Source organism: Dermochelys coriacea, chromosome 11, assembly GCF_009764565.3.
Source record: "Dermochelys coriacea isolate rDerCor1 chromosome 11, rDerCor1.pri.v4, whole genome shotgun sequence".
Taxonomy (NCBI): Eukaryota; Metazoa; Chordata; order Testudines; family Dermochelyidae; genus Dermochelys; species Dermochelys coriacea.
In genome coordinates, this window is record NC_050078.2 from 53,958,617 (window position 1) to 53,983,524 (window position 24,908).

General features: G+C 44.1%; 1 protein-coding gene across 9 annotated transcripts in view; it reads right to left on the reverse strand.

The window, feature by feature from the left end:
- The window catches only part of STAT1 (signal transducer and activator of transcription 1), a 45,021-nt gene extending 25,954 nt beyond the window's left edge, over positions 1-19,067 (reverse strand). For 2 of the 9 annotated variants that reach the window (XM_043505476.1, XM_043505475.1), the window contains exons 1-8: positions 18,882-19,029; positions 9,058-9,186; positions 8,080-8,224; positions 6,461-6,559; positions 4,627-4,716; positions 3,601-3,679; positions 2,065-2,156; positions 1,235-1,386 (exon numbers count right to left, since the gene is read on the reverse strand). In XM_043505476.1, the coding sequence (XP_043361411.1) occupies positions 1,235-1,386; positions 2,065-2,156; positions 3,601-3,679; positions 4,627-4,716; positions 6,461-6,559; positions 8,080-8,224; positions 9,058-9,185 (785 nt within the window). In that variant the 5' untranslated portion in view covers position 9,186; positions 18,882-19,029. Of the gene's footprint in view, positions 1-1,234; positions 1,387-2,064; positions 2,157-3,600; positions 3,680-4,626; positions 4,717-6,460; positions 6,560-8,079; positions 8,225-9,057; positions 9,187-10,545; positions 11,975-12,630; positions 12,888-18,881 lie in introns of those variants that run through there. The other 7 variants (XM_043505481.1, XM_043505478.1, XM_038422778.2 and 4 more) reach the window with 7 other exon arrangements.
- Positions 19,068-24,908: the final 5,841 nt, after the last annotated feature.

Genomic DNA, 24,908 nt, shown 5'->3' on the forward strand with positions numbered 1-24,908 from the left:
TATTGATTGTTACCAAACACTGCTATTACAGTAGTGGTCAGACACCACCCAGCTCTGTCTCCAATTAGTATGTTTCTAGGAGTCACACAGGCTTCAGGAACTTGTGAGCTTGTCTTAGTGGAAAAAAGACATGATGATGATGTAGGTTTTGCAAGGATCTGTTGTTAGTGCAGGTAAACATTTAAATCTCCAGAATCTGCCCTCTTCACTTCTCCTTCCCATACAAGTACTGTGACCTATTTAAAGTAATAAGGAATGGAAGCATTTCCTCGAGTTACTAGCATCTGTTTTTTGGAGGCCATGTTTTGGGTATTGGAGACCATGCATGCATTGTAAAGCTGTTTAAATAAATTGCTGTACTGCATTTGATGCCATAATGGAGATTTCTATCCTCTCTGCAGTGCATTAGCTCTGCAACACAGGAAATTATATTTAAGCAATCTTAGGGCGAACATGACATATAGTCTCTAACGTGCCACAAGTACTCCCTTTTTCTTTTTATGACATTTAAGGTAGTTTATATGATATTTAATAAGGAAAATTATATTTCTCCCCCAATTAGAGCCCTCATTCTCTAGGGATGCATTCTGATAGTGGCAAATTCAATGGGACTTGCATCATCTTACACCAGAAATTACAGTAGAACCCCATTTATCCAACCCTCTATTATCCAGCTCTCCCTATTAAACAAATAACCGACACACACAGGTCCAGAAGCAAGCAATCTCTCCTGCTGCCACTAGATGGCGCTGCAGCCTTATACCTTCCCATTCTCTGGATTATCAGATCTGGCCCCACAATTAGATCAGATAAATGGGGTTCTGCTGTAACTTGTCCTTGAAGGGGAAACTAAGTGTCAATTTACAACATTTATCGGCACAAATACTTCCTAGAGGACATCAACCTTAACACCAAGGCTCAATTCGGCCTCTGGAACATAAAAAGGCAAATTGTATTTCACGTACAGAAAGTTATACAAGAAAGGCAGTCAATGTATTCTTCAGACTTCCTCGAAAAGAATGAATACAATACAACATTATATAACTTTCAGGAGCACAGTGAAATATGCTTTTATCTTGTGGATAAAAAAATTACCATTTTAATAACAGTAAATTGACTGTGGGCCAAAATACTCTAAGCATGCCCATTTTCAAATATATTTACTTATCAGACTTTCCTTCATGATATGTTTCAAAACCCCTGGGGTCAGTTGAACTGTGATGTAGAGTCTTACCAGTTTTGTAGCTGGTCAAGGCAGGCATTGGGTGGACCACCAATACAAGCAATTTGTTGTCTATGCTTCCATTCAACAAGCTCTTCATTAATCAAAGCACTTTGTGTGTGCTCTGATATATTCAACAGGTTTATTATTTTGGTCACCACTTCCTAAAGAGAATATCAGATTCCTCTCTTTAATTATTATATTTTAAGTACTTTAATTATTTGCTTTATCAATTAATGCTGCATCTCAAAAAACTTTGCAAGGAGCTTTGAATAATAGAAAATTTACTGTGCTAACATGAACTTGGAGAGCTGCTCTTTTTCCTCAACCAGCAGAGTATTTGCTACACAAAGAGAAGAGACAAAGCTCTGCTAACCCCGCTGACTTCTCCCAAGTGACTAACCTTAGATTCCCCAATTCTGCAATGACCTCTATGCAAGTGGATCCTGGTGCCCATACAGACTCATTGCAGAATTGGGGCTTACAGTATTACAAGACATGTATGACTATTTAAGAAGGGTTTAAACAAACAAAAACAGCACTTTCTAGCATGACTGAGATATGACACATTTCCTTTCCCGTTATTTCACCAGCTTTAGCTGGTTAAATAAATGTTCAAAATGAAAAGGCTGGTTTAGTAAGAAAAATCCTAAAATAGAAGCGGTGCAATTGCTTTTAGAGGACTCCCAATAACAATGCAAAGGGCACAAGAACATTTAAACTGGTGTTAACAATCAAGCTTCTTCTTTGTTTAAAACTATGGTTCTTTTATATCCTATGATAAGCCAAGCCAAAGAGAACAAAAGTGCATATTTTCAAACTAAAGTATTCTGGATCATCACCTTTCGCTTAAGGTCAAGTGTTAGAAACATCTTCTGGAGGAGAAGCTGTTCTTTCTTATATTCATCCTGTGCCACTCCATTGGGCTCATTTTCTATAAAATAAAAAACAATAGAATAATAAATATTTTGTGTGGGGGAAGGTGGGGGGAATTGTTTCTACTTTGTTAGACATTGGGAAGTCTGCAAAAGCTGATGCAGCAGAGTCCATACAAAGTGCTGAGGAGTCTAGTGGTTGGAAAAAAAATCCTGGCATTGTCTCTTCCTGTTTGGCTACTTGGGAACTGCTGAAAGATTTCAAGAAGGGGAAAACCACATCCTTTCTTCTGCTCGAAAATATTAATTTAATTTAAAAGCTCAGTAGTTCTCAATTACATTCACACCCAGGTTTCACTAGGGATTTAGACCAGGGCATCACCAAAATTACTCAACTAGCAGTGTCCAGATCATACTATGCTGTTTAATGCTTAGAAAGATGTTCAAAAACTCCCCAGTTCTACTTTTGAACAAATAGCCCAGCCCTACATCCCTTACTCATGCCAGTAGAACCAGTCAAGTCACATAATGAAGCGTTTCACCATCTTTGTTCTTTAATTGAACTTTCAATATCAATGGCATGCAATTCTCTCTGGATGGCTCTCATCTTCGGTTCAATGCTCTTTTTTGTATTTGATAATACTAAACAATTTATCATTCGTTAAATGATAACTGTTTTTTAGAAGCCAACAGTTTTCAAAACATGCAAGATGACAAATCCTCAGTAATGGCTAGTCACTTTCCAACTTTGGTTTTGAAAAATGAAGCCTTTGTAGAATGTTCTAAGAAACAGAACCAACCAACTTTAATCACTCTGGTCCCAATTCTACTGAAGTTAGTGGCAAAACTCCTATTAACTTAAATGGTGCAGGATCAAGGCCTTTTGCGGAGGCAGAAAGGGAGAAAAGAGAGAGCTCCTCTAACTCAAAAACAGAAATTCGTACTTTCTCCAAACTTTAAGACATTAGGGAGAAAATCCTTAGCGGAGACAAAGTAAGTAAAGTTTCAGCCCATAAAGAATTTTTATCTCAAAATTAGTAACTGACTGAAAACAAGGATCTATATAATTAATATGTAATATATATTAGGTGTACAAGTGCCTCTCTATTTAAAGTTATAAAATTTCATAATATTACTTATGTATGCAACGAATACACAATAGCAGGGAGAAGCTCAAGCTCCACAGATAAGATCAAGGGCTGAACTGTTTCAAAATTCATGGGGTTTTGGTCTTGGGGTTTCTAGTAACGATGCAAAGGAGAAAACATTTAGACTAGTAGTAAAAAGGCTTTCCAACTTTACATAACGGTGGGCATTGTGAGATGAAATATTTTAGGGATGAATTTTCATACCATAAGAAGGCAGAACAAGTAAAATTACCCCACCATTTGCCATATCTCTGAATTTGGCTGTCTCTAAATCCTAATTACTGGTACAACCCAATTTTAAAAAAAAAAAAAAAATTCTGTACGGTACTTAAGATTTCTTATGGATGAATCTCACCTCTGTTCTGTAAGGTTTTGCATTTAAAGTCATATTCATCTTGCACATCCTCTAGAGTCTTGATGTCTTGTTCTACTTCCTATAAAGCATCAACATCGTAAAACGCTGTTAGTCAAATGGACTTGGTCATCTGAGACTTTTACTGATTGCCAATCATGTGATACCAGCTACTTGGAGGCCATAAATGACTAGGATTGGAAGAAACCTCAGGAGGTCATCTAGTCCAACCCCCTGCTCAAAGCAAAAAGAAGGTAGTAAGAAAAATCCCTAAACTAATCAATGCCTTCTCTGCCAACGGAAAGTTCACTTGTAATAAAATGGGGCCAAATTCTGACCTTGCATAGTCCCACACAACTTTAATGAGGTAAGGAGAATTCGTGCACGACATGAGGCAGAATTTGGCCAGTGAATGGCATTTAACGATGTTGGGATAAATCCTTCAGCCCTCACTCAGGAAAACTCTCATGAGTAAGAGTAAGCACTACAGGATTTGTCCTACAGAAGATTTATCAATCAAGATGAAGTTACTTTAAAAAAAAAAAAGTGCAGGGCAAAGCCGTAGAAGCAGGTCTGATTTATACAAGCTGACGATCTGGCTTCTAATAATTTTTATGAATGCACTATATATAATTTCTCAAACTACCTCCTTTCTTCTACAGTGTTGATTAAAATATGTATCTGACAATCTAATCTCTATCTATCCATCCATCTCATTTTTAAAACTGTCTCCTGCTGTATTTGAAATTTGGGAAATCTATATTTGGGTATAGCCAAGACTAAACTAAAAATCTGATTCCAGCTACAGTGTGACAGGCATTGTGGACATCCTGCATCGCAGTACTGTTGAATAGTGATTAGGTAAAGTTTTTAAAACATTTTACTGGTGATAAAAAGATGAAAAAAAAAAACCCCTACTGCTGAATTCATGATTTCCCTTTCAGAACTTAGACACTGAAAATATTTTCCTGTTATTAGAAAAATAAATTTAGATCTCCAAGCAAAGCCTAGAGTCCCACTTTCACTTACCACAACGTTGTTCTTCACACTCCTGACTTTCATATCAAGCTCCTTCTGTTTGTCCAGCATTACGGTATTCTGTATGTTCCCTACCTGCATCTGCAGTAGAGTGAACAAAAACAAAGAAAAATATTGGGGTTTTTGGTTTTGATTAACACAAGCTACAGTGTTTTTGGTGCCATAATGATGCCTCTAACAAAGCACACTTTGTTCTGATAGTTCATGAGCAATTGTTATATACATCATGGTCAAAGAATTAAGTTTAAATAACTGGAAATAGAGGAAGGTTGTAATAAGGAAAGGGACTGGGGGGGGTGAAAATATATAAACTTTGTACTTTATATCGGTGGTTCTCAAACTAGGGGCGCCGCTTGTTCAGAGAAAGCCCCTGGTGGGCTGGGCTGGTTTGTTTACCTGCCGCGTCTACGGGAAGCGGTGTGGGTCGAGGGATGTGCTGGCCGCCCTTCCCGCAGCTCCCATTGGCCTGGAGCGGCGAACCGCGACCAATGGGAGCTGCAATCGGCCCAACTTGCAGACATGGCAGGTGGAAAAAAACAAACAGCCCAGCCCTCCAGGGGCTTTCCCTGAACAAGTGGCGGCCTAGTTTGAGAACCACTGCTATAAGGGACTTTCCTGTGTGCTTGGAATGTTTTACAGTTTGGCTTTATGACACAGAGCTTTGTGTGTTATCACAATGGCTTCCTACACCTATTAACTTACAATCCAAAACTGGCCCATTTCAGTATACTGTAACACCAAAGGACTGATTCATCACAAGTAAGTAATCATCTAATACCTGAGGTGCTACATTTTGCAGTATGAACTTTGTCTGCACCAAATGTGTGAGTGTGCGTTTTTTACAATCTTTATTACCAAAAAAATGTGACCGCTCCCAGGGGAGTGGAAAAAAAAAAAAGGGAAAAACAAGAAGATTTACTCTAACAGGTGAAGAAGGGAACACCCTGGCTCCTTTACATTTTTTACCTACTAATTTAGTGGGCAGAGAAGGGTTCCATGGAAAACACAAGATGGTAAAGAAATATTTAGAGAGCAAATGAAAAAATGAGAGACTGTTGCATCAAGATCAGACAGAAGCTACAGAAAACTAGGAAGGATCAGGTAGTCACCACAGGACAGGTAGAGGGTTACAATGCGGAAAGGAAGCAGGCTAGAATCCCACTGATGTTGGAAACACTGGAAGGGCAAACGCAAGTCTTATAGCTGAGTCATAAAAAAACCTGATACGGTTGTTTAAATATTGTCCTTACTACAGCAATGGTATAACTATATATTATTACATTTAACCTAATCAAAAGTAAATATGAGCAGGCTAGGCCACTTTGAGTCCATTATCAAAAGTAAAACAACTGAACAGAAAAGCAAACTGGCTTCTTTTTGTAAATTTCATCTAGCTCTGGATTACAAAGGCAGCTGAGTCCTTGAATTCCTGCACCGGGAGAAAGTTAACTTCCTTTTTCTTAAAAAGAAAAGGAGTACTTGTGGCACCTTAGAGACTGTAGCTCACGAAAGCTTATGCTCTAATAAATTTGTTAGTCTCTAAGGTGCCACAAGTACTCCTTTTCTTTTTGCGAATACAGACTAACACGGCGGCTACTCTGAAACCTTCCTTTTTCTTTAAACTATGCCTAGACAAGCAAACAATTTAAAATAAACCACATCTTGTGCGGTGGATGTTTGTGATAGACCCAATCAAGCTTCCTCTTTTAAAACTGGAGGTGATGGGCAAGAGGAGAAAGCACATATGGTTCTGCTTTCAATCTGTCACTCTGTTTGGGTGGCTGTAACTGCAGCAACTAGAGAGAGAGAGAGAGAAAGGAATTACCTGGTCTGACAACTGGGCACTGCTCAATATTTTCCTTTCTTCCTTCAGACAGTTGAAGATTGTCATTGCCATTTGTATTGGGTCTTCTTGAAAATGATCCTGGTTGCACAGCATTAAAATAGTCCATTATTAGTACACACCAAACACTCCAGTTCTCATGTCTTTGATGAAACCGACAGGCAAAAAGCTTAGCATGTGGTGGTTATATGTGAGCCAAGATGTGGTGTGGAGATGCACTGCCTCAGTAGGAGCTGAGTCAGGCACAGTGTCCCCTAGAACTACAGGAAGCATGAATGCTGTGTCACCCTTTCCAAGAGTGCAGAATCCAATGCCCTCTCGTGCACCCCAAGGGCCACTCCCCACCCACTTTCAGGAAGTCTAGTACTGCTGTAGGTGCTGGTTTTGCAAGGTTCTTGCACCTACTGTGTCCTGCTCTGCTCAGGGGAAGGCTCCTTGCTGCATATGAACCCAGTTAGTGCTTGGCACAAATCTAACCCTATCATTTGAGATGTGTACAGAGTGCTTGTATGGGGCCAACTGCGAGATAGCAAGACAAACAGGTAGCTGCACTATCCTAAGCTTGGCTGAACAGAAAGACCAAGGAGGTCCAGCTATCAGTAGGACTCCCTACCCTCTTTGCATTAGGGATCACAGTTCTGCAATAGCTGCAACCTTGTGGAATAATGAGTTTGGGTGGTGGGGAGGCAGCATTGTGCCCAGTGAATCCACTAACTAATTAATAAAATCCACCAGGTCCACATTCTGCAGTGTCCTACAATATATTAATCCCCAAATGCTGTATTCCATTTCCTTTTTAATTCAGTATTACGTTTCTCTGCCTACAGTACGATAGTGTCATTAGTACTGTGGATTTTACTCTTTATAACTTGCCACTGTCTACGAAATTACTGAAACTGTTACTGCCTCTGCTGACTTTACTGGAGTCTAACATGTTATCTGATCCTTGCCATAACATAAACCACTTTTGTTTCTTTGGTATAATCCTACAGAGCCTGGAGCTGCAGAACATGTGCAGGGAACACTTGATCTTTTCACTGAGATTCGTCATTAGAGTATGTTTCTTGGTTCAGATTCTACAATATTGTTTCACAGGCAAATTCTCTTGCTGCTGGATAGTTTTCAGACTACTTTGTTTTTAATAGGTATGAGAAAACTGTATTTTAAAATGTTTGCAGGAATCTAGTTTAAAAACAATCTGGAAAACACCTATAAATCCACCTTCCCTATTTTCAAGTTGATTGATTAATTACTGAAATCAAGTCAATTTAAAAGAAATGGATGGGTGAAATTTCTTTTAACCAAAGTCCCTCTGCTAAGTTTTTTGTGGCTCCGTAACTTCTTTTGAAAAATGTTTTCTTTCCCAGATTGCAGCATAACACCCCCACACAAACTCCAGGGAAACTGAATAAATAGGAAAAAGTAAAGAACTTACACAAAGGGCTACCAAATAAACATAGTAAACAAACTGGATAAAAATAATTTCTTTAAACTGTTATAGTACTCGGGAGTATATTCAAGAATATTCTCTTGACTAAAATAAGACCCTAATAAAATGATGGGAGTATGCCGGTGTGAATCCAAACAAGTTACACACATACCTGAAGATTACGTTTGCTTTTCCTGATGTTGTGTTGCAACAAAAAGTTGTTTTCTATTAAAAACCGACTGAACTGATCGTCTAGTTGTGACAGGAGGTCATGGAACAGTACCGTAGCAAATGAAACATTGTTGGCAGCATGCTCCCTAGAATATTTAAGGCATCTTTAATATTAAATGCAACCATTAAACTGGTATTTTAGAAAAATACAGTAAGTGAATGCATTTTTTTCAGATTCTGGTGTTAGTTTTTAAAAGCACTAAATAGGCATCTCTAGATTTCATTCAATTCCATTCTCTGTAATCCTTTTATTCCTTCATTCTCATCTCAAATGAATACTACTTTCTTTGCTTTTTTCTTAGGGTTACTCTTGCAACATTGTGTATTTCCACATGTATTTTTCCTTAATCTCCACGATACCGAGGAGCTGGAAGTGGGATGTATTCATTTGCATGTTAATGAAGCTCTATAAAAAGATATTCTCCAGAGATTTTAACAATACTTCAGTTTGCTAATGGAGATGAAGCTAAACACCTGGCTCATATATCCCTTTAATAATAATTGTCCATCTCTCTCTAATGGACAAGCCAAACAGGGAAACTGCTGTGTATCCCTGAGCAGCCAACACCTGCACTACCCAAGAGGCCCAGACCAGACTATTAAGTGCTGGAAGGAAGTCCATGGGAAACAGTGACTAGCAGCCACATAGGCAACTACTAAATGTCTGTTCCCACCACCCAATGGTCGCTCTCACAAAAATTTACTGAACAGTTTGCTGTTCTCATATTTTACTGCCCTAAGTGGCTGCTTGCTCTCACTGTGCAACAGAGGTAACCTTGTTCTTAGATGTGCATGCATGGTTATCAATGAGAGCCATCGGCACACAAGGCCAGAACCTGTCATCATATATTTCAAAGGCATCACCAGTCAACTAATTTAATGGCAAATTCCTATATACATTACAGTACGTTGCTCTCACCAGTCTTGATTTTCCAGCCATTGTGCCAGATACTGTCTGATTTCCATGGGAAAGCTGTCATCATACAGCTGGTGTACTTGCTCCAAGAATTTGGAATCAAGTTGCTGCAACTGATACCACTGAGTCATCCTGTGGAATCAAGATGAATTAAGTTTAATAAAATTACACAAATCTTATTCATACTTACATCCCAATACAAGATATTTAAGAAGAAATGTTCAACTCTACTATCTAAACATATTTTTGATGGAAAATGTTTTTTTAACTAAACTAAATTTTGGGGGGAAATTATTTTCATAGAAAATTTTCAGGTTTTTGTCCCACCCCCCCAAAAAAACCAAAACAAAACACAACAACCTAAAAACAAAACAAAACCAAGAAATGTTTGGTTCTTGGGTTGTCAAAATTTTCTTGAAATTTTTGGGAATTTCTGAAAATTTAATTTGCATGGAAATAAACATCCTTTCCCAGACAGTTCTGATTAAGGGTATGATGCAAAGAAGAATTTGTAAAATTTATATCTTTATTTAATGGAGAGTCAACTTAAAAAAAATCACACTTCTCTTTGAAAACTCTTACCTATTTTTGTTATAATTAACATTTAAGATTGCTATAACAGTGATCCCTGTCCAATTTGTTAATTTTGTGCATTTGACAGCACTTTGCATAGAGACAGTTTCACTGTTTCCCCTATGCAGTCCTAGACCTTGCAATGGGGCTCTGTGCAGGAGCAGCAGGCTGCCTGCATGTTGTATATTGCAGGACTGAGGTCTCTCATTCAGTTCCCCATCTGCGTGTATGAATTTTTAATCCATCACTAGGAGAACGAAGAACGTAAGAGACCTAAAAACGTGACTGCAAACCCATAAAAATGGTCAGGGAACTCAAGTGAAGGCACAGTACCTGAAACGACTTTTATCTCAATACTGAAAACTGGATAGGATCTCTTTAAATGGAAAAATATAAAGAAACTTTACCTGCTTCCTCCCCTGCCCCACATGACTATTCGAGCTACGTCTTCACTGCAGTTAATCCGAGTTACCTAGATTGGAGCTAACTCCTCAGTTAGCCTACCTTGAGTGAGAGTGGCCATAGTACGAAATAACACTTGAGCCACAGAGCAATTGCATTACTATGCAGAGTGACTGGGTTAGCAGTAGAGCTGGTCAACAATTTTTTGTTAACTTTCATGTCAGAAAATGCCGACTAATCGTAGCCAAACGCTTTACACAAAAGTGTCAGCAAGAGACGGACCTACCCCAGAATAGCCAGTAGCCCAGTGGTTAGGGCTTCAAGTCCTTGCTTTGCCTGATTTGGAGCAAGGACTGGACGCTAGATCTCACATGTCCCAGATAAGTGACCCAACCAGCAGGTCATAGAGCCCGTCTTTTTTCTCTGACCCAATGAACATTTAACTCATTTATACAAAGGGGAACAGCGAGAGAGAGAGAGAGACACTAACTCCATAGCCTAGTGTGGGGCACTCACCTGGAATGTGGTAGACCCTAAGCATCAGGCTGTTGGCTGTTCTGAAGTGGGTCAGTCTCCCTCTCTCTGGTGGGTCTCTCCCATTGGTTTTTCATGGAAAATTTTCAGAAGGTCTCAGTTTCATCCCGATGCAGAAAAGGATTTTTTTTTTTTATTTCAAATGTTTGTGGGATAAGACAGCTGCCCTCTCAGCTCTAATTGGCAGCAGAGAGGGTTGTGTTAGAAGCCCTGATGAGCTGTGCTAACTTGAATAGTAGCTTACTGGTTAAAAGGTTTCATGTGTAGAAGGGACTAGAGTTAGGGCAAAACTTGAGTTATAACTCGAGTTATCTTTGCAGCGAAGACGAGCCCTAACAATAGAGAAGCAAAAAGTATATAGTTGGCGGGAGGCAGCAAAGGGAGTTGGATTGTTAGTGGTTGGATTGTTCAGATGTTGGGTAGCATTTTCAAAGTCCATTTTCAGAAGTATCTAAGTCAGAGGGGTCTTGGTAGATAATCAGCTGAACATGAGCTTGCAGGGCAATCCAATGGCTAAGGCAGCAAATGTGATCCTGTGGCCCAGTTTTAAGAAGGGGCATCTTGAGAAGCAGTAGGGAACTGGTCTCGCCTCTGTCCAGGAAATTAGTGAGACTACTGGAGTACTGTGTCCAATTCTCATGTCCAGAATTTAAAAAAAGTTGACACATTGAAAAAGGTTCAGAAAAGTCATAAGAATGATCTGAGGTCCGAAAACCTTGCCTCAGTGAGAGCCTAAGGAATCTAAATCTGTTTATCTTATCCAAGATCACCTCTATAAGTACCTACATAGGGAAAAGATTTCTCATATTAGAAAGCTCTTTAATTTAGCAGACATAACCAGATCTGGAAGCTGAAGAGAGATGAATTCAGGCTTGAAATATGGTGAAAATTTTCAACACTGAGAGTTGTTAATCACTGGAAGAAGTTACCTACAGATGTAGTGGATTCTCCATAACTGAGTCTTTTTAAAAGATGCTCTAGCTCAGTGATACTCATGACTTCAGTGGTTCAGGAGCCAAATTAGCAATCAACATTACCCAAAAGAGCCACAGTAGAGTGAATTCATTGTTTCATTTACTGTAGTACTATATATTCATATTTAAACCGTATAATGGGAGATATATAATAAAATAACTGGTCATTTTGCTGTGAGTAACTTATCAACTACAACTGGTTAATACAGTATTTCTCAAAGTGTGGTACACGTACCCTGGTGGTACGTGAAAGGATTTCAAGGGGTACGTGGCAAATTTTTTATTTTACTTTATCTTTTTTTAGCAGCAGAAAACAATTCACTAAAATTTAATATACAAGAATGGTGTACACTCGTACAGTAGAAATACAGGTTTACATTGTAACTAATATGATAACGCATTCAGTAACATCTAATAACACAGCAGAGCCGACACAAACCATGTGTGCATGTTACCGTGGCTTGGGCAATACTTGCTTTTGTGGCATGCGCAGAAGTCAGTCTGACTGATAAAAGTGAATAACTACTCGTAGTAATCTAAAGATCATAGCAAGTACATACTTGGTGTGTATTTAATATACAAAATTTCTCTTTGTTTTTGTTAAACCCATTTACAATGGATCACTGGCTAAAAACAGGAAGTTTGAAATGTACAAAAGAAAATTATGAAGGAAATACGAATGCTAGTGATAATTATGCCGAAAAATGTCCGATGTAGCCAATCGCTGCAATTGTGACGACAAAATTAGTGAACCGTGTGAACCATCTGTAAGTTTACTGAACGTATTAGCTGCAAAGAAAATGGAAAAAAGCCCACAAATATGTTGAATATTTTAAAGTGGAATTTTCATGGACTGGCGATGAGGTGGAGCCTGTTCCATTATGTGTGATTTGTTACGAGACTCTCACAAATGAAAGTATGAAACCATCCAACCTAAAATGCCATTTCAATAACAAAGAATACGAGGGAAAACCTGTCGAATTCTTTGAAAATAGGCGCAAACGTCTCCAAAAGTCCCAGAAAACAATTCGTAATGTGACGGGAGGTGAAAATATGAAAGCTTTGAAAGCTTCATATAGTGTGGCATACTTAATTGCAAAGTCTGGAGCTGCTGAAGTGATTGGCGAGACATTAGTAAAACCTGCAGCCAAAGTAATGGTGCAAGTGATGATTGGCGACAAGGCTAGCAAAGCTATAGATTGTGTCCCCCTCTCAAATAACACTGTTCATCATAGAATCACAGATATGGCCGAAAATGTAAAGTAGCAATTATTGTCAAGAGTACAAAAGAGTTGCTACTATGCACTGCAAGCGGATGAATCCACTGATATTGTGAACTTAGCTAATCTTTTGTTTGTCAGATATGAGCTGAATAATGAAGTCCACGATGATGATATTTTGTTCCGTTAACCTATGCCAACACATACAACTGGAGGAGCTATTTTTAAAGTTATTGATGACTTTATCAAAAACAATGACTTGGATTGGAGTCATGTTGGAATAAGCATGGATAGCACCAGAGCCATGATTGGTTCGAAGAAAGGAGTTGTTGCACGTATTCAAGCTGTTGCGCCAGAAGCAAAATTGACTCATTGTTGCATTCACACGGAAGCACTCACCAGGCAGATCTAAAGCAAGTACTGGATGAAGCTGTGAAAATAATCAATTTTGTGAAAGGCTGCCCTCTGAATGCCCAGCTGTTATCTCAGCTTTGTGATGAGATGGGCAGTGATTACACACAACTCCTATTTCACACTGAAGTGAGTTGGCTTTCGCGTGGAAAAGTTCTGAATCGCCTGTTTGAGCTGCGAGAAGAACTGCAAGTTTTTTTTAGATGAAACCTTTAACCTGCAAGACCATATACATGACTGGAAATGGCTTTGCAAACTGGCATATATTGCAGATATCTTTGCTCATTTAAACAACCTCAGTCTATCCTTGCAAGGGAAACTCGTATCCATATTCCATGTTCAAGACAAAGTGAGCGCCATGGTCGCAAAATTTAAAGTGTGGCATAAACGTCTTAGTCGTCGTGAACTGGATTCCTTTCCATCTCTTCATGACTTAGTAATAAACTTGACTAACAAACTTGATAGTGATGTGTTGCAAACCATGAAACACCATTTGGAAAGCTTACAGAAAGATCTACGCAAGTATTTCCCCGAACTGGACGGCACCTTTTGAATGGATAAGGAACCCTTCTATCATGAATGTTCAAACTTTGCCAAATAACCTCTCTGCTTCAGAAGAAAAACAGCTCTTGGAGCTAGCTTCAGATAGCTTCCTGAAAACAAAATTTGAGCAAAATACACTGATGTCACTTTGGTTGGGGGTTAGCTCTGAATATCCAGCTCTATCGGCCAAAGCTGTCAAGTATCTTCTGCCTTTTCCCCCCTCGTATTTGTGTGAGATCGGATTCTCTGTGCTGGTTGGCATCAAAACAAAAAAAAAAAAACAAATAGTCTTATTGACGTGGAGCCCCATCTTCATCTTAAGATCACAAACATCAAGCCAGATATTCCTCGCAATAGTGTCTGGTCAAAATCAGTTCCATCCCTTGCACTGAATATATTCAGTTTGGTTTGTACTGAAAATTTTTCAATATCGAAATAGTAAGTATTAAAACTAGTGCCTTCTTCACTAACCTAACCAAACCAGCATATTTTAATTTCAGAATTATACAAATTCACCATATATTATATATACGCTGTTCTGCCAGACTGTTGATTCGCTGCTTTTATTTTAATTATTTCTAGTACTATTTCTATATGTAACTATTATTTCTATTAAAATTTGTTTCAACTGTATAATATAATTTTGTATTTATTTCTAATAAGCATTTAATTCAGAATGAAACTAATTAGGAGAGTGTTATAAAAATGTGCCTACCACCCCACCCCAAATTATCTTCACCACAGAAGGGCTATGCTAGTAAGACAAATGTCTCAAAAGGGGTACGCAACTGCTGTAAGTTTGGGAAACACTGGGTTAATAGAATCTTAGAACTAGAAGGAATCTTGAGAGGTCTTCTAGTCCAGACCCCTGCACTCAAGGCAGGACTACTATCTCTGATAGGGTTGGGCATGGTGGTGTGCGCCTACCTAGTTACTTGGGAGGATGTTACTAGTTACTTGGGAGGATTACTGAGGTTGGCGGATTGCTCAGGGATTCTGGGCTGGTGCGCTATGCCAATTGGGTGACTGGTGCCACTAACAGCCTGGCCAGCAGGTGGCTGAAGGACTGACTAGTGATCGGTTTCAGAGTAGCAGCCGTGTTAGTCTGTATTCGCAAAAAGAAAAGGAGTACTTGTGGCACCTTAGAGACTAACAAATTTATTAGAGCATAAGTGAGCTGTAGCTCACGAAAGCTTATGCTCTAATAAATTTGTTAGTCGCTAAGGTGCCACAAGTACTCCTTTTCTTTTTGACTAGTGATCGGCACTCTCTCTGTGAGGGCTGATGGACTGATCAATCAAGGTGATCTCTGACAGGTGTTCGGTCTAACTTATGTTTAATAACATAGTAAAAGCATCCTGATTGGCTAATAATTAAATCAGTGTTTTAATATTATGTGCTGCGAAGAGCCACAAGATACACATTAAAGAGCCACTTGTGCTCATGAGCCTAAGTCAACTGCTCTAGTTCAGCCAGAAATTATGGGGTCATTGCAAGAATTGCTTAGCAAAACTCTATGGCCTATGTTATGCAGGTCAGATGATTAAAATCTAAGTCAGAACGGACCATTATGAAGTCACTTGGGCTCCTAAGTCCCTCTGAAAGTTATTTCTCTAATTGTACATGTTCTCTCTGGAAAAAGTATTTACTAGATCTTTACATTTCATTTTTCATTATACTATGTTCTTAATCCAATGTTCCTTCATTATGCCCTCCTAAAATCTTGGGACCAAGTTGTACCCCGCTGTGTATTTATTTAGGAAAGGTATATGGTACTAAAAAAAATCTCTGAGAAAGCAGGTGACGCAGGTTCCCAACCCTACATATCTGGAAAATCTGCAGAGATGGGAAGGTCCAGTTCTGTAAAGGAGTGGCTTTTTTGTGTTTTTTTTTTTTTTTTGTGGCGCTGCCCCAAGGCAGCATAGTTCCTGAAGGATCTGTGCTGCTATTTACAAGTCACCTTACATGTCTGAAATCTCCCTACCTGTTCTTAAACTCTTTAGTCGAGACATCTGCACCCATTGTAGGGGAGAATACCATAGAGATAAGCTCTTCTTTTGGCTCCTGCTTCCACTACCTTGCCAGGCAAAGGAAGAGGCTTAGCATGTACTAGGACCAGGGTTTTTCCACTGACTCAAGGAGAGGTTTGGGGTCAGAGGAAGGATCACTGAATCTGTGACTGTGAATCCAGTCATTGGAATACTTTGTGACACTGATGCAGAGGGGCTGTGGTCAGTATAATAGGATAGGATCAGTGATGAGCTTCCAGAAGCTGAAGAACCGGTTCCTTCAGTCGCTCCGGGTCTTTGGCAGCACTGAAGGACCTGCCGCCGAAGGCCCAGAGTGCCGCTGGGTGAGTAAAATTCTCAGGGGAGCTTCCCCAGCCGAGAGCTCAGGAAGGACGGAAAGGACAGTCCTGCATGCCGTAGTTTGCTCACCCCTTTAACAACCGGTTCTAAACCGGCTTCAAAATTTAACAACCAGTTCCCGCTAACCGACTCCAGCTCACCACTGGATAGGATCAAGTAGCAGTCATTGTGACTTGGTCAGAGCCTTCCCACTGGTAGGGCGCATGTGTGGAATGAATTTTATTCCCAGCATGAAGTTCCACTGCTCAGGGTTTGTGCAAAGGATGGGCTTAACCTCACTTCATTCCTTTCTTTATAAATAAGTTAATTCAGGCCTCCTGAAGGATGCATACTGGCAATTTTTCACTTTATTAGAGAGAGAGAGAGAGAGAGAGAGAGAGAGAGAGAGGCTAATCTTAAACCTTTCATTTTGATTTTCATTTTAAGAGTTAAAACAATCCCATAACCCAAAGTCAATTGAGTTGCAAAGTCTATAACCCCTGAAACTTACATTTCCACAACTCAACACTCCTGCTTGTCTACTCTTCTGCTAATTATAGCTGAGACTATATATAAGACCCTAGGTGGCTGTCAATGTTGCATACAGCCACTTCTGCCTCTTTTCTCTTCCCTCAGTCATGCCAAGTTCAACCCACCCAGAGCTCAGATCTACATTTCTAAAGTCCATTCTTACATAATTTCAAACCCTAGTGAAAAGGGTCAAAGATTTTTTTTTTTAAATAAAACACAATTTGAATAATGAACCCTGATCTCTAAGGAGCAATTGGTACCCAGCATCAAACTTACTCTTCCTCTTTTTTTACATGAAGAACAAACAACTCCTGGTAGCTTTACTGTTCTGGACCACTTGGTGAGTGAGTTTTGTTGTTTGACCCATAAACTGACAGATACTTTTGCTGATTTTTGTACAAACATTTCCGTACAACTGATTCCAGGCACATGTTTGTTTTGCTGTTTAACTTAGAATCATAGAATCATAGAATATCAGGGTTGGAAGGGACCCCAGAAGGTCATCTAGTCCAACCCCCTGCTCAAAGCAGGACCAAGTCCCAGTTAAATCATCCCAGCCAGGGCTTTGTCAAGCCTGACCTTAAAAACCTCTAAGGAAGGAGATTCTACCACCTCCCTAGGTAACGCATTCCAGTGTTTCACCACCCTCCTAGTGAAAAAGTTTTTCCTAATATCCAATCTAAACCTCCCCCATTGCAACTTGAGACCATTACTCCTCGTTCTGTCATCTGCTACCATTGAGAACAGTCTAGAGCCATCCTCTTTGAAACCCCCTTTCAGGTAGTTGAAAGCAGCTATCAAATCCCCCCTCATTCTTCTCTTCTGCAGACTAAACAATCCCAGCTCCCTCAGCCTCTCCTCATAAGTCATGTGCTCTAGACCCCTAATCATTTTCGTTGCCCTTTGTTGTACTCTTTCCAATTTATCCACATCCTTCCTGTAGTGTGGGGCCCAAAACTGGACACAGTACTCCAGATGAGGCCTCACCAGTGTCGAATAGAGGGGAACGATCACGTCCCTCGATCTGCTCGCTATGCCCCTACTTATACATCCCAAAATGCCATTGGCCTTCTTGGCAACAAGGGCACACTGCTGACTCATATCCAGCTTCTCGTCCACTGTCACTCCTAGGTCCTTTTCCGCAGAACTGCTGCCGAGCCATTCGGTCCCTAGTCTGTAGCGGTGCATTGGATTCTTCCATCCTAAGTGCAGGACCCTGCACTTATCCTTATTGAACCTCATTAGATTTCTTTTGGCCCAATCCTCCAATTTGTCTAGGTCCTTCTGTATCCTATCCCTCCCCTCCAGCGTATCTACCACTCCTCCCAGTTTAGTATCATCCGCAAATTTGCTGAGAGTGCAATCCACACCATCCTCCAGATCATTTATGAAGATATTGAACAAAACTTAAGTCCCTGTGGGTTCAGCCCTACATTGTAGATAAAACTTTCAAAAAAGTCTGAGGCCAGTTCATTTAAAAAAGGGGAATTTAAAGTAATTTCAGGCACTGCACCTTCCCCTTTTTCCTTCTGGTTCGACAACCCCATTTTCCTTTTTTGTTACAAACATCTTTCTGTTGCCTAACGCCGTACAGACCATACAGCCCGAGAACAGCTCATTATATGTGTTGTCATATGCCCATGGTAAACGACAAGCTCCCCCCCCCCCACACACTAATCTTTCTCCGTTATCGGCACGTTATTTGCAATAACAGCAGGTGAACAGAAGCTCAGGCTGAAGCGTGATCTTCGCGGTGGTAGTGTCCCCCTTTCAACTGCAAGCGGGTAGTTTGAGGGGGGTTGAGCAAGGCCTGTGTCCAAGCCGACTTTGCACTCGGCTGCTCTCCCCCCTCGGTGGGACCGGCGCTCCCCGCCCTTCAGCCGGCGCCGCCACAGGAACGGAGCGTCCCCCCGCGTAGCGCTGCCTCACGGAGGGGAGCAGGGTCATCCCCGGGCCGGCCCTGGGGCGCCCAGCCATGAAGGGACCTGGAAGGAACCTCGTGACAAACCCGCGAACAGAGGGCGGGTCCCGCGAGGCTCGCTGCAGCCCCGGGAGCGCCCATCCCTCCTTTGCTCCCCGGGCGGGCCTCGGGCCACTCCCGTCCCGGGGCCGCCCCCTGCCCCCGTCAGGGCTGAGCTCGGAGCCCGCGGCCCTTTCCGCCCGGCGCTAAGGGCCCCAGCGGCAGGGCGGGCAAACAGCCCGCGGGCGCCTCCGTGCCCGGCCGCCGGCGCGGACCCCAGCTCGGTGTGCGGGGCTGGGCAGGCGGCGGCCGGGTCCGCGGGGACACTCACCCGGCTATCGAGAGGAGGGCTCCGGACCCCGCTGTCTCCGCTGCGCCGGCAAAACGAAACCGAGCCGAGAAACAGCAACAAAGCGAGAGGCACGCGGCCGGCGCCCGGCCCAATCCCGAGCCCCAGCCAATCCGCGGGCTCCGGCGGCCGGCACCGGCCGTTCCCGAAAGCGTCCTCCCCGCCCCCCGCTCCGGCGCGCTCCTCCCCCGCCCCCCGCCCCCGCGGAGCCCCCCACCCCGCTGTCCCGCTCCACAGGGCTAACCCCCCCGCAGAGCCCCCCACCCCCCCGGCTCCACAGGGCCAACCCCCCCGCAGAGCCCCCCACCCCGCTGTCCCGCTCCACAGGGCCAACCCCCCCGCAGAGCCCCCCACCCCCCGGCCCCACAGGGCTAACCCCCCCCGCAGAGCCCCCCACCCCCCCGGCTCCACAGGGCTAACCCCCCCCGCAGAGCCCCCCACCCCGCTGTCCCGCTCCACAGGGCTAACCCCCCCCGCAGAGCCCCCCACCCCGCTGTCCCGCTCCACAGGGCTAACCCCCCCCGCAGAGCCCCCCACTCCACTGTCCCGCTCCACAGGGCTAACCCCCCCGCAGAGCCCCTTCACCCCCCCGGCTCCACAGGGATAACTCCCCCCCCCGCAGAGCCCCCACCCACTGTCCTGCTCCACAGGGCTAACCCCCCCGCAGAGCCCCTTCACCCCCCCGGCTCCACAGGGATAACCCCCCCCCGCAGAGCCCCCCACCCCCTGTCCTGCTCCACAGGGCTAACCCCCCCGCAGAGCCCCTTCACCCCCCCCGGCTCTACAGGGCTAATCCCGACCCCCAGAGCCCCCACCCACTGTCCTGCTCCACAGGGCTAACCCCCCCGCAGAGCCCCTTCACCCCCCCCGGCTCTACAGGGCTAATCCCGACCCCCAGAGCCCCCACCCACTGTCCTGCTCCACAGGGCTAACCCCCCCGCAGATCCCCTTCACCCCCCCGGCTCCACAGGGATAACCCCCCCCCGCAGAGCCCCCCACCCACTGTCCTGCTCCACAGGGCTAACCCCCCCCCGCAGAGCCCCTTCACCCGCTTGGCTCCACAGGGCTAACCCCCCCCCGCAGAGCCCCCCACCCACTGTCCTGCTCCACAGGGCTAACCCCCCCGCAGAGCCCCTTCACCCCCCCCCCGGCTCTACAGGGCTAACCCCGACCCCCAGAGCCCTCACCCACTGTCCTGCTCCACAGGGCTAACCTCCCTCGCAGAGCCCCTTCACCCCCTCGGCTCCACAGGGCTAACCCCCCCCGCAGAGCCCCCCACCCACTGTCCTGCTCCACAGGGCTAACCCTCAACCCTCAGAGCCCCTACTCACCATCCTGCTCCACAGGGCTAACCCCCAAGCCCCACAGAGCCTCTTCCTCCCCACACTGCTCCATGGGGCTAACCCCCGCCCTACAGAGCCCCCTCCCTCCTGTCCTGCTCCACAGGGCTAACCCTCACAACCCTCCCCACTGTCCGGTTCAATCGGGCTAACTACCATGCAGCAATTTCCACTCACCACATTATGCTTATTCAAATGTGTCGCAATCAACTTTCAGAAATTACCTAGTTCAGTTTGCAGCCATAGATTGACCTTTGACTACAACCTCACCTTGTGCCATGTCTACTTAAGTGATTTACTGAGAGTTCGAAAGCTTTTTATTGTTCACTATTAATTCCTCAAAAAGGGGTCAATAACATTTTAACTGCTGCATGTGCTAAAAAGAAACCCATTCATGAGCATGTTTAAGGCACTTACAACCTTCATGTTTGAGAATTGTAGCAAAAAGATGACAGTAAATCAATAAACCACCAAATTCCATGGGAAAAATCATTTCAGTGCAGGTTCTCCTCACTAGCTTTGAATTTTAGTGGTGCATTGTATGACAACTTGCTTGTGTTCACCTCTTGCATACTTTGGTTTCACTATTGCATTTTGATTTCAAATAAAATTAAACCTTTCCCTTCCAGTGCCCAGTGTTTTTTGATGTATTGTTTTTAAAAAAAGGCATTTCAGTGAAAAGCTGCACTAGTTTTGCTGCAAAGTGCTGGTGCCATAGCTTTAATAAACCCGATAGTGAAACCTAACGTTGACATTTAGACAGAGAAATTGAGGGCCCATATTGCAAATTGCTGTGTGCCACCAATTCCTGCTTAAGTCACAAGAGGAGGGTTTGTGTCTTTAAGGAGAAAAAGATAAGAGTATCTCAGCATGACTATTTTAGGGCTTGCCTCACTGACAGCTCAGTCTTGCTGCCATTGAAGTCAATAGCAAAACTCATATTGTCTTCAGAGAGGCATGTTTCAAGTCAAAGTACATACCACAGAGAGACACTTATGCAAGGTACTAATGGAGGATTTTTTGACAGTTGGCTTGAGGCCCATACTTTTCATGAAGCCTCTTAATTCTGTTTGGAGATTGGGAGGGGAAATCATTTAAAGTAGTTTCCATTTGTCATCAGCATTTTTATTTGTTTTTGAATCTGTTGAACAACTCTGATTGTCAGCTTTGTTTTCACCAATATAAATCTGCAATAAGAACTCCCATTGAAGACAAGTTGAATGTAGTTCTTTTGCTTTGTCTAGTACAGCGGTTCCCAACCTTGTTCCACTGCTTGTGCAGAGAAAGCCCCTGGTGGGCCGGGACGGTTTGTTTATGTGCCACATCCGCAGGTTCTGCTGATTCCGGCTCCCAGTGGTCGCAGTTCGCTGCTCCAGGCCAATGGGAGCTGCTGGAAGTGGCAGACAGTACATCCCTTGGCCCGCGCCGCTTCCAGCAGCTCCCATTGGCCTGGAGCAGCGAACCATGGCCACTGGGAGCCGCGATCAGCCGAACCCGCAGATGCGGCAGGTAAACAAACCAGCCTAGCCTGCCAAGGGCTTTCCCTGCACAAGCAGTGGAACAAGTTTGGGAACCACTGGTCTAGTAGATGATCCAAATATGATGTTTTTTCAGCAGAGGACTTACAGTTCCCACTTTTAAAACAGTATGTTCTGGAAAAAACTCATAAAGTTGACATCATGATATTTGTATTAACCACAAAATACATTAGAACATTTTGAATTCTGTGCAAGTGTTCTTGGGACAACCCAATTAAAATAAGGGTTGTATTGCCAAAATTGTTCTCTGGGCACTGTGCACACATCATGGGGAAATTCTGCTTTGACTTATAACAGATTGAAAAGGGTGGAAACCAGTGCACTGTTTGACCCAATTTGCTAATAAATGCCCCAATCCTACAATGTGCTCTGTGTGGGTCAACCTCTGCATCTATGGAACCCACTTCATGGATCGGAAAGCAGTATTCCTCCAGTGGGGTTTCATTGGATACGTCAATGCAGAACAGGGCCTGTTATATGTACGTTAGCTTTAACTTTCCATTTCCTTTATTGTATTGTATTTTAATCACAGTCTTACTTTGAAGATGGGTTTGTATTTGAATCTTACAAGTAATTCATGTTCAGCACTATTAAGAATGGAGATGATATTCTTTGGGGGAAATGCCTAGCTAGCACAATGGGATCCTAACAGGGGGCCTGTGGGTGCTACCACCACATGTTAAACAATAATAAAAATAAAGTAAGAACCAGGACCAATGCCCAACTAAGAACCCCTCAATTTATCCATGTTACAGCTGTCCCTCAATTGCCCCTCAGTTTATCCATGTTACAGCTTTTAAGATCATTGTTATAGTGCACTGGCTAAAGCAGGGGTGGGCAAACTTTTTGGCCCAAGGGCCACATCGGGGTTGCACAACTGTATGGAGGACCGGGTAGGGAAGGCTGTGTCTTCCCAAACAGCCTGGCCCCCGCCCCCTATCCACCCCCTTCCACTTCCTTCAGAACCCCTGACCCATCCAACCCTACCCTGCTCCTTGACCGCTGACCACCCCCTCCCAGGACCGCCCACCCCAACCATCTCCCAGAACCCCACCCCTATCGAAACCCCACCCCTGGGGCTCCACCCCCATCCAACTCCCTCTGCTCCCCATCCCGACTGCCCCCCCCAGCACCTCCACCCCATCCAACTGCCCCCTGCTCCCTGTCCCCTGGCTGCCCCCCGGGACCCCGCACTCTCTGCCCCGTTACCATACCAGGTACGCCACCACGCTGCCCAGCAGGAGTGTCGGGCCAGAGCACTGGCGGTGCAGCGTGCTGAGGCTGCGGGGGAAGGGGAACAGCGGTAGAGGGGCCAGGGGCTCAAGGGCCAGGCAGGACGGTCCAGCAGGCCTGATATGGCCCGAGTGCCATAGTTTGCCCACCTCTGAGCTAAAACATTGTTTACAGTATTGTTGGAGCAGTGTGTGTCCCAGGATATTAGAGAGACAAGATGAGTGAGGGAATATCTGTTACTGGGCCAACTTCTGTTGGTGACAAGCTTTCAAGCCCCACAGAGTTCTTCTGCAGGCCTTTTTCCAGATGACTTGTCTGCTAGCGTTGCCAACCCTCCAGAATTGTCCTGGACACTCCAGGAATTGAAGATTAGCTTTTAGTTAAAGGTTGTTACAAGGAAGAGGGAGAAAAATTGTTCTCCCTTTAACCTCTGGGGATAGGACAAGAAGCAATGGGCTTGAATTGCAGCAAGGGCGTCTTAGGTTGGACATTAGGAAACACTTCCCTTTGGGGTGGTTAAGCACTGGAATAAATTGCCTACGGAGGTTGTGGAATCTCTATCATTGGAGATTTTTAAGAACAGGTTAGACAAACACCTGTCCAGGATGGTCTAGAACAGTGGTGGGCAACCTGCGGCTCGCGGGCTGCCTGCGGCCCATCAGGGTAATCTGATTGCGGGCTGCGAGACATTTTGCTTTCACTGACTGTCCACAAGCACGGCCCCCCGTGACCATGCTGGCTGCCGCTTCCCCGGCAAGCTGTGGCCACTGGGAGCTGCAGGGAGCCACGCCTGTGGGCGGTCAATGTCAGCAAAATGTCTCTCCGCCGGCCCGCAATCAGATTACCCTGATGGGCTGCATGCAGCCCGTGGGCCGCAGGTTGCCCACCACGGCTCTAGAACTTAATCCTGCCGCGCGTGCGGGGGTTCTGGACTCCGTGACCTCAAAGTTTCTTCCAATCCTAGGACTTGAAGCAGTTGCCCAGAAGCACGAGCTTTACAAGCCGCAGCAGGCTGTACAGCCTGACCACACATTGGCAGGCACGGAGGGCCTGGAAACACGGGCCGGCCTCTGGCCGATTGGCTGACGGGGCCAGGGAGGCAGGAGGGGTGAGCTAAGCCGGGAACGGCTGAGCCACGTGGTTTCTGAGAAAGGACTCCGGGAGCTAGAAGGCGGCGTTTGAGAGGAAAGCGAAAGTTAAAGCAGCCGGAGGAGGGGAAATGGAGGTTAACCCGAGCAGCTGTGACCCTGGTCGTGTGCCCTCGCTGGGGAACGGGCTGATTTCCCTCCCTCTTCCCTACCGCGTTCTGTTAGCTCGGTGGGTGACCAGCCAGCAAAACAGACTGTTTGAATCATGACAGGTTTCAGAGCAGCAGCCGTGTTAGTCTGTATTCGCAAAAAGAAAAGGAGGACTTGGGGCACCTTAGAGACTAACCAATGTATTAAGAGCATAAGCTTTCGGAAATGCATCCGATGAAGTGAGCTGTAGCTCACGAAAGCTTATGCTCAAATACATTTGTTAGTCTCTAAGGTGCCACAAGTCCTCCTTTTCTTTTTGTTTGAATCATGTAACAAATGCTCTGCCTGAAAACCTGCGGGGCCGCTTGACTGCCTGGTGCATTTTTACCCTGTTGCTGTGCCTTTGGGCCTTTCCTCTCATTTGAGTGCTTGACTTTTCAACAGGTTTCAGAGTAGCCGCCGTGTTAGTCTGTATTCGCAAAAAGAAAAGGAGGACTTGTGGCACCTCAAAAACTAACACATTTATTTGAGCATAAGCTTTCGTGAGCTACAGCTCACTTCGTCGGATGCATCCGACGAAGTGAGCTGTAGCTCACGAAAGCTTATGCTCAAATAAATTTGTTAGTCTCTAAGGTGCCTCAGGTCCTCCTTTTCTTTTTG